Source organism: Atta colombica, unplaced genomic scaffold (assembly GCF_001594045.1).
Source record: "Atta colombica isolate Treedump-2 unplaced genomic scaffold, Acol1.0 scaffold189, whole genome shotgun sequence".
Lineage (NCBI taxonomy): Eukaryota > Metazoa > Arthropoda > Insecta > Hymenoptera > Formicidae > Atta > Atta colombica.
In genome coordinates this window covers 1,027,949-1,038,823 of record NW_017259281.1, presented here as the reverse complement: position 1 = coordinate 1,038,823, position 10,875 = coordinate 1,027,949, and the positions used below count along the sequence as shown (strand labels likewise).

The 10,875-nt window shown below is 29.6% G+C and overlaps 1 protein-coding gene across 1 annotated transcript in view; it reads right to left on the bottom strand.

Moving 5' to 3' along the window:
- Positions 1 to 2,573: 2,573 nt before the first annotated feature.
- Positions 2,574 to 10,875, bottom strand: part of LOC108686654 — a 19,268-nt gene continuing 10,966 nt past the window's right edge. The window contains exons 8-17 of the mRNA XM_018192082.1: positions 10,541 to 10,768; positions 9,342 to 9,455; positions 8,445 to 8,600; positions 7,285 to 7,323; positions 5,911 to 6,212; positions 5,129 to 5,480; positions 4,336 to 4,566; positions 4,124 to 4,249; positions 3,411 to 3,566; positions 2,574 to 2,624 (exon numbers count right to left, since the gene is read on the bottom strand). Coding sequence (XP_018047571.1) covers positions 2,574 to 2,624; positions 3,411 to 3,566; positions 4,124 to 4,249; positions 4,336 to 4,566; positions 5,129 to 5,480; positions 5,911 to 6,212; positions 7,285 to 7,323; positions 8,445 to 8,600; positions 9,342 to 9,455; positions 10,541 to 10,768 — 1,755 coding nt within the window. The remainder of the gene's footprint in view (positions 2,625 to 3,410; positions 3,567 to 4,123; positions 4,250 to 4,335; positions 4,567 to 5,128; positions 5,481 to 5,910; positions 6,213 to 7,284; positions 7,324 to 8,444; positions 8,601 to 9,341; positions 9,456 to 10,540; positions 10,769 to 10,875) is intronic.

Below are 10,875 nucleotides of genomic sequence, written 5' to 3'. Positions count from 1 at the left end.
TATATATATATTACGAATAGCCACCGTGTAATATCGATAAAAATATCAATTGAAATCAGACAGAAATTATCTTGTACTTATTCAATATATAGGATATTCTGTAAAGATTGTAGCAGCGTTTAAAAGTAGATTCTTGAGATCAGTTTAAGAAAAAATTATAATACCAAAATGTTGAGTATTTAATAATTTTTGAATTATAAGCACTTAAAGTTATCGAATCATTTCGCCTAAAGTTCGCGCGTTCAAATGTACAAAAATCCAATTGTAATTAAGCGCATGAATTTAGGTATAATTCGCTAATTTTAAGTGATTATATTTCAAAACTATTATACTCTTGATATTTTGGTATTAGAATTTTCGTTTCAAAATGATTTCGTTAATCTACTGTTACGTCCTGTAGATGCCACGAGTCTTTTAAAAGAAAAGACTCCGCTCTAGTCGCATATGGTAGACGTAGATTCTGTAAGACTTAAGTGGAGTCCCCTGATAACGATTTGAAAGAACTAGAAGAACCGGACAACTTCCGCGAAAACTCATAAACGCTAATCAACTTGGAAAGAATAACAACATTAATGCTGAAAAGCGGCAAAATTGTGAATCCTAAATTGTTATCCTAAATGTACTTAAATCGCAATAATAAATATCCAAGTTGATCGCCCGAGGCTGACCATCAATTTCATTTAAAAAAAAAAGGCGCCATGTCACACCAAAAATCATAAAAAGCATAGGACAATTTCCCACGCTAGCGTTATCTAAGATCAGACTTGCAACTGACAATGATTATCTTGTACGCAAAACTAGCTGTACACAATAACCAACTGTTTACCTAACCATTTTCCGCGAGAATAACAGCCTGGAGCCATCTAGCCGTTTTAAAAAGAAACGTAAATCATTCCTTTCCTTCTTGAAATCTCTCTAACGATGTACTTTAAACAACGATAGAATTTTATAAAAATCATAAATCTTGCACGACACTGCAACTAACAACTGCATCCTAGACAAAGAACATTATGCCCTTTTTTTCGAAGTATAAATAGAGATCCCGCGGAAGCGCAGAGTGTCAGTATAAAAGTCGGTTCAAACTAAGCCGGTTCACGTCAGTACAGTTCACGTCAGTGAAAAATACACATAAGTTCGCATCAATCCGTTCACACCAGTTCGCATATACATACTCGAATGCATCGAAACCAATTTGCGTCAGTAACCCAATTCACGCCAATTTTAATCTGTACTCGAGTGCATCAAATCATTATTGGGATCAACCAATCACTGTACACTGAATTATTCTCTTGGTCCGCCTGCGCGGACTGTGGGCCTCCTCTCCATCAATCACCAATAGTTATCAGAAATTTCGTGGTTACTAAGTAATTATGCTCGGCTAATTAATAAGTCGGCTTATTATTCTATATCTATCCATATATGTCCCCGTGTGTGTGTGTGTGTGTGTGTGTGTGTGTGTGTGTGTGTGTGTGTGTGTGTGTGTGTGTGTGTGGTGTAATCCCTCCTATTATAGCGCATGTTCATAGTTCTTCGAAGACACAGGGACGAATCCCGTATGTCAGACGGATTTCGCGGGGCCGTCAGTTAAATCAAACCGCCACCGCCGATCAACATCGAATATTTTGATATTTCTTATTTGCCAGTTTCCATGGATGACACACAATCCTTTGACCTATTCACCCCCTCTTCGTTCTTGACCCTGCAATCTGGAATATTCTAGTCTTCTCCCCCAATTCAAGAACGATTCCCTCCCTCTCCTTCTCTAAATCAGCTCCTCTTCCATTCCAGTCAGGCCCTTTACGAGTTAAGTGAGAAGAGTTATTTCAATTCTATTCTACCGCTTCTAACGAAGCAGATAGAGTAACCATCGTATATACTCCAGGCAATTCAACTCCCTATACGGTTCTGATACCTAATTTCCATGTGTTCCTGCACTACTTTCTTAGCCAGCAGTTCCCAATAGCCTTATCTTCCTCCTCTTCTATTCACCTCCATACGCACACATATAGTCACAATTTTTTCTGTATTTAAATCTAGGTCCATACTTATGTAAATAGCGACACACACACACCGCAACAAATCCGTAAGTTAAAGTTAGTAATATTTTTTTAAGCAACCTTTGACTGCACATAATTTTATATAATTTATGCTCTGCTCTTTCTTGCCGTCTAATGAAGAAATAGTTTTCGATATAGCGTTATAGTCCTTTAGAGACTTATATTCTAGGATCATAAAAAGGTTTTTACGAACATCCTGTATATAATGAAAAGATAGTAATAATATATAAACAATTGAATTATTCTTTTTAAATTGATATATAGGAAAAAATATGTAGATATATATACATATACATATACACATGTATATATATATAAATAAAATCTTGAAAATTTAAACATTTTATTATCAATATCGATAATAAATTCGTACATCACGTATTGTCTACATTCAACTTGCATAATTATTGTCGTATCATCATAGATATCGACAAACAAGAACTGAGAAAAAGTTTCTATTAATATCTTTAGCTACACGTAATGGGCATCTAAACATTGGCCCACAATCTTCGAACTTCAATACATTGCGTGTAATAATGATATATATGAAACAGAAGCCTTTATAATCTAGAAAAATTATATCAAATAACAATATAATGAAAAAATATAAGAAAATAAATTTATAAATAAATAAACTGTGTAAATATAAATCGAATATTTCTATGCAAATGTATCTTATAAAGAAGAGACTCAAGTGTTTCCCTTCGATTTTGATGAGCTTTTAATATGTTATTTTATGAAATGATGAAAATAAGAAACCCATACTTTTTGCTCTATCATGAAGTGCAATATCCTTTAAAAAAAGTCGGTTTTTTATTTTAAAGCAAATATTGTAGGATCTATAAAAAATAGAAAATAAAGTTTAAAAATTGAATGGTTTTAAGAATACTTAACAATCATAATTTAAAACATCTTTTAATTTTTTATTTTTATAAATAAAAAAATTTTTTTGTTTAAACAATATTTTAAAATTATTATTATAATGTCTTCTTGACACTATTCAACTTTTATTTCTAACATTTTCTTTTATCTCTTAAAATTTCGACGATGTTCGCTTCAAAAAAAGAAAATTTATTTTTTTTTTTTAAATGTTTCACCTCTTAAAAATGCGATAGAATTTAAAAAATATATGTTTCTTATTTTTTATTTATAAAATAACATATTAGTTCATTAAAAATCGGAGGAGACTACTTGGATCCCTTTCCTATCAATTAAAAGATTGTCTTATAATTAAAAAGTAGTAATTAAAAAGTAGTAATTAAAAAGTATATCACGATTTTTTTTTTGGAATGATGACAGTGTTGTTCCACATCAAGAATTTTATTAACAGAAAGTTCAGCGTTGGAATCTTACACTCGTGAATCCCTCTAGTGACAAGTCCATGATTTTTCCAGCCGTGATGGTAAGTCTTCTTTGTGATCTCAATATTATAAACAGGATAAACTTGCACTCGTTTGGTTTGAAGTCGTACCAGATTGATTCGTATGCCGCATCGCTAATCATTTTACTCTGAAGAAAAATGTCGCAAAAATGTGTTATCAGTGAGATAAATGACTAAATCAATAGAGCATCTATGCAGTATACAAAGGGAAAGTTTAGACACAATTCGACTATACTATAGAAATTATAAAAAAATTAAATTATTAACAGAATGCGTTCTATTTAAATAATTACGGAAGTATTAAAATTAATTTATGTAATAATCACTTAATAATTATCTCAATAAAATGTAATAAGTAAATGTTGCATAACATAGATGTAAAATGGTGTATATTTAAACGTAACATTTATGTCTGTGTTTGGGATTATTTAACAAGCACTTTTTTAATTTGAATATGACATATATAATTAGTAGGGATGCATTGCAACACATTCATATTGGAGAGGAAAAGAAGATTTTATCTTTTTTTTTGTTTAAAAATGTGTTTTGTTTTAAATTGTTCCACGAAAATGCAGTGTAAAACATTATTGTAACAATATTTAAAATCGCCAGATACGTATAACTAAATTGCGTAAATTAATGTCAATGCAAATCAAATATGAGAATCTTGCTTGTGCATTCCGACCTTGGCACTGAGATACTCTCCACAAAAGCAGAAGATGAACGCCTCTACCGTAGCAGCCATGTAAAACACAATAGCTTTCATTAATGACGAGCTATCAATCGTATCCGAGTCTTGCGTACTTATCGACTGCAACATAAATCGAACTACAATATAAATCGTTATCACTCTAAGAGTTGATTCTCTCCAGTTTTGGAGAACAATTGTATGCTTACTGTTACAATCATAAATCCTAAACAACAAATCACTAAGGAGCTTGACAAGAATTGGATTAGCGCTATGTAACAGAAAATTTTTTCGATTTGGTCCGAAAAGACAATGATCTTCTGGTGCTTGCCGATCAATTCCTTTATGATGGAAATAATAAAATGTTGATTGTTTTTGTCGGAAGAAATGTCTCTTAATGCATCACACAAAATTTCTATCTGACCGCTCGCATGAAGAATCTACAAAAATACACATTCTATAAAATCACAGAAAAAATATTCCACACCATTAGAAATAACAATTAATTGTTAATTACATTAGAGATAACAATTAATTGCTAATTACATAATATAAGAAAAATTATATATATATTATATAAGACGAAATGTAACATGATAAATATTTGGTAACTTTAGAATATTAAAATAAGAAGAAAAAAATTCATATAAATAAGTATCTGATTGTAACTTGTTTTCAGACATTATAGCCGTCTGTATAAGCGCAATTAAATAGAAAAAGTAACAGATTATGAAATTAATATATTCAGCTCTAGGTAATTCGCTAGTAATAACATTTTACATGCTGAAAAAGAACATCAAATTTCTTTCTTCCAATTATATACATAATTGGATTATAGGATATTGATATTTTTTTCTGCTCTTTTTAATGTTGTAAAAAAAGACTTTCTAAATACAATGTTGTTAAAAATACAAAAACATTTATCACATGATATTGCCTAATTAAATAGATCTAGCTTAATGATATTTAAAAAAAAATTCTTTTTTTACAGATTGCACTCACTAATGTGACGATTAGAGAATTCAGTACGCCAGTCATAGCAGAAGATGCCAATTGATGAAGAAATTCCAAACACATAACGAGCTCATATCGAGGTGACTCGTCACTCTCAAACGGGAGCTGTAGCTTAAGCGTGAACTCACGAGCAGGCGTCTTGACTTCATTAATGTCATAATCATTACTATGGGACACGAGCACGCCAATACCATAGGAAAATGCCGCGGCCGAATGAAGTCCGATGATTACGTTGGAGAAGTGCCGCGACAGATTTGCCTTGTTCTTCATGGTACGCATTTCACCAATAGCGGCTTCCCTCCAATCTGCAGCCATCGTAGCTAGGATATCGTAAAATATACTGCGGCAGTTTATTCTATCCACGAGAATTGACTAAACGATTTACACTAACAATAAGATGAAAATATAATAAGAACACAAGAAGAGGATGAATTCAAACCATAAAGACGTAGTAGATTAAAATAATTTTTCGTGTAAATAGCTTCATGTAAAATCGATTGTACATTGGCAATTATTGCGATAAAAAAGTACAATACATACTTGTATGGCCATATAAATTAATTGGTTAAACTAAAGATAATTGTAAAAAGATATTGAATAAATCTACTGCATCTTCTTTCTTACAAATTAAAAAAATTGAGATTTTTATCGTAGATAGAAGACATTAATCTCTATTTTATAGAAATATTGCTATAAGAATCATGACTTTCAGGATTGATAAAATAAATTCGATTTTTATCCTCAACAACGTAAAAGATATCTTCTCTTACCGACTATTCAACCATAAAATAACCAGTTTCAAGAACATCACGCTGTATTCCATAGTAACACTCAAACCGTCCATCAGATGTGACATGTCGTCAGTTCCTAAGTGAATAATAATCCACCAGTACTGGAAAGTCTGTACTATACCGGTGGTCAATATCCAAACACCCCGAAAAAACAGCGCATATGATGCATTAGGCCAAATCCCGACAAATCGAAGACCAATTTGCACCGAAAGAGCAACAGTGCTTATAGCCGTCATTTTATCGCGTCTTGATCCGTCTTTTACACCGAAATATACCAATATCTGTTCATCAATTTATATCTATTATTATATAAAATTTGACCAAGAATTCAATAACAACAATATCCAAAATATAACTTAAAATATTCGTCGATACTACTAACGTATAGCCACGGATTAAATATCTGAGTACAGGTCTAAAACGACTCTAGAACAGCAAGTTGATTACACAAGGGTCGCCAGACGTAGAAATAATCACCGAGCAATTGTAACTAATCGAAAGTAAAAATGTTATGGCTGTTTATACTGAAGAGAGAGAGAATTATATAAAACTGCAACAATTGAGCTATGATTACGACGCTTACAATATAATTATCTTATTCTTCTGTCGTAAAAAATATCGCCGATAGGACAAATTGCTAGCCTGAATAATGTAAGAAATGATATTCCTCTACCTTCGCGAGAACAAGTACAGATCTAGAATAATAGTTCTATGAAGAAACGCTAAAATATATTTAAAAAACGCTCTTTTCTACGAAAAGATCATATACACATACTTCCAAATGTACAGAAATTAGTGACGATTTTTCATGGAAGAACAATAGTATCATATGTTGAGATTTCCAATTTTTTTATTTTTATTTTAGGAATTTTTTTTATAAATACGAAATTATTTATCTTAATAATAAATCAAGTAGTAAAATCTTTTCTCTACGCTAAATTTAATAATAAATCTGTTTGATATTACACATGAAATTATTTTTCTTAATTTTTATAGCATTAAAATTTTCAAATATTTTTATATATTCTTGTATCTCCTGCTTAATTTTTCTGTACAATTCTATCAATACTTCTTTTAGATCCTTTATTTAACGAGAAAACGACAATAAATACTAGAATATAATGTTTTAAATCATAATAAAATTGTATTAAATAAAGTTTTTCTTTTCACTTTAAGTGAATTAACTAAAATATCATGATAAAGGTTTACTTTTTGATTTATACACAATCCACAATTTCTGCTATTACATTGATATACTTAATTTATAAAAAGAAATAAATAATACTTTCTAAGAGCGTGTATACATAGTTCTAATAATAAGTATATACAATTTCTTCAGCATTAATACATTGCGTATAAAACAGATATATACGATGCGGAAGCTTTCAAACTCTGAAAAATTAAATAATACGCAATATAAATCAATTTACTGTAGATTAAAAACAAAGCATTATAACCTTGTTGAATATTTTCAGGTAGGTTCTCATATGGAATCATATGGATTCATATGGGATATTCAAAATCCATATGGAAATCTATAAGATATATCATAATCTGTCTAATATTCGCATATGCATATACATATTTTATAACTTTTTTATTTAATTTTAAGAAAACTTTCTCCCTATATTTTAAATCGCGAATTTTAGGATCTTGTAATTGCGTGCATTGTTTATAATTTAAACAGACAATAAATGACTTATTAATTGTTTGTTGAAGAAGTGATGTAGCATGCGTAACAAAGGAGACTCATAATCAAGAGAGCCTAGGAAATCTTATTAAGATGCATTTTTCAAAACCAATTTAAATAATTTATTTCAGGTAAAGTACAAACATCTTTTAGGAATAATAAAATATGTAAATCTTAAAAGTATAAATAATTTTTTTTCGAATATTGAACTAATATCAACTTGAGTCCAATCCATTTAAATGGATTCTAACATAAAAAAACCACATGATTTCTTATAGGAATCTACAAAGACCTTAAATTTTTGGCCCAAATCCCTATAGGAAATCATATAAATCTCATATGGATTGCCATATGGATTTCCTATGTGGGTCCCTACCCAGTTTTTTCAACAGGAAAACAAAACATTATTGAAAAAATGAATATGAATAATATAAATAAAAAATATAATATATTTACTTATTAGTTTACATATAATGTGAAATAAACTACTCAAAATTGCTTTCATGTAATATATTATTAATTGTAATTTTCTTTATATTATTATTCTATTTAAAACAATATTAAGCTTTTTTAATATTATATTTGCGTATTCAGAGATAAATTCCAATGATTAATTTTGATTCCATAAATAGTGTCTTACAAGATCGAATATCACACATGATATACAATAATTCTTAGCACTCCTATTATAAAACGATATAATATAGATAACGTATATTATAACACAGATGTTATTAACTTATGCATAACTATAAAAAAATCCATAAATGCATAAAATGCATAAAAATGCATAAATATAACAACTTCATTATTGAAATCTTACATTTGCGAATCCTTCCAGCGATAAATCCATAAATTTCCCCGCAGTAATCGTCAGTCGTTTTTGCGATCTCATGATTACAAATAGTAAAATACGGCTATCTCGAGGCTTGAGATTATACCAAATAGATCCATATACAGCATCGCCAATTGTTTTACTCTAAAATGCGAATGAGAATGCATGTAAAAAAACAATCGACATTCTCGGCATACATTCGGTAATCCATTTTCACATTAGCAATTTTTCGCCCAATTAACGCTAAATATTTAAAAAATATTGCTAAAATTCCAAAATATAAATATTCCAAGACTATTCCGGAATATTTCGAAACATTTATCAAATGTAAAAGCAACATTTAAGATAATTTAAATAATCGCTAAATATTTCATTCATACATTATTACATATTCAGTGAATGTTTCATATAATATCCTACAAAATTATAATTTTATCAGAAATCCCAAGTCTTAATCGCTGAATAAAACTTAAACAAAATTGTATTGTCAAAAAAATACATTTCATGTATTTTCACCTAATTTTGAAGCTCACTTCACAAAATATTCTTCCCTATGTAATTTTTATTTTTCGAGTTAATGCATTTTCGCCGTGGCCCTCTGTCAGCGGAGATGTAATGCTCGCTTGCGATTTCTGTGACATATATGAAGGATATTTATACAATATTCTAATTCTATTTCATCGACGTTTGCACATTCTGTGACAATTTTTTTTATTGTCCGGAATATTCGTGCATTAGGAATACAAATTGAACTTTCTATGAATAATTGATGTTAGCTGGAATTCATATCAATCCAATCTTTTTATCAGCAGCACTAATGATCTTTTTAACATTAACAGATTTATATAGAACAGGGAAAACGAATAAATAATTTCAAGTACTTACCTTATTACTCAGATATTCACCGGCAAAACAAAAGATAAATGCCTCTAAAGTAATAGCGATGTAAAAAAACAAGGTCTTTATCAACATTCGAACACCTTCATTTGTGCCCAACGACTGCAAATCAAGAAAAGATCGGGAAGAAAATTCAAGTTTATAAGAATCTCAATCTTTATAAGACATGGGAGTAGAAAGCAGTCATTTTCCATGATATACCTCGTGAGAATCGCAAAAGGCTTTATGTAAGGATAAAAGAAATCGAAGATATCCGGTTAGTCTTAAAACATTCTAACAAAATGGAAAGGATGACTCTTAAAAGAGCTCAAAGTCATGCGAATGCATTCACACAACAATCTTTTTACTTCCTTTCTGTTTGTGTACACAATAGTGGAGTTTCATGTCTACAATACAGTTTCAGCGAATCTAAGGCTACTGTTATTTTGAATATTATGAAATATAGTAAATCACGAAATAAAAATATGTAAAGAGAATGGAAAAATTATTCGGTTATTTCTTTCGTTACTTTTTATAATAACAATTTGATAATGACGTTGCAATTTTTATAACTATAATGATAACTAAATGCTGAGATTGTGTTAAGGTTGAGAAAATCACTCACTTTGAAAAGTAACTTGCATCATTATACGTTTATTTACTGAAAAAAATAATTTGTAACGAGTAATGAATAACAGTACATTACTTGTTATAAATTACTTTTTTCGTATAAAAATTAGAAGTGATGACTAAAAAAAACAAGTTACAAATGCTGAATTAATTTTTTTAGTGACTTTTCCAACTCAGTTACAAGGAATGATCGAGTGACTCTCCAACTTTGATGTTACCGTTACATCATAAAAAAATTCATCATTGTTAAATCATTGTTATAACAGAATAACAATAAAAAAAATAATATTACAAGTAATTATATACTTCATTCCCTGAATATGGTGTAATACACATGACATATACATAATTACGTATAGAAGTAAAATTAAAAGTTTATGTTATTCGTTTCCAATTAAAAATGTATAAGATCTCACGTTCAAATACAAGTATATGAATAGATATCATCTTTAAAAACAATATCTTCGCACATTTTGCATTAATTAAGTACATTAGGGAAATTTCAAATATGTATGACGTTTAAAAAACAAAAATTTAAACAAATATAGATTTGTTATATATAGATTTCGAATACTTACAGTTACTATAAGAAATCCGATGCAACATATGATCAAAGTATTCGAGAAAAATTGCATCAGAGCGATGTAAGAGAAAAGATTCTCGATGCTCTCCGAGAAAGCGATAATCTTATGATGCTTATCGATTAAAGATCTCACAATGGTGGATAAATCATGTTTGTTATCTTTGACAAAAATCTCTTCCACTTCCTGTTGCATAAGATCTATTTGTCCACCAATGTGCAGCATCTATATATTGTTAATTATTTAATTACATGACTGCTAAACAAAAATACTTCAACTATCAATAAGTATTATATAAATAATCTTTTATTTTTAATATAATTTAAATAGTA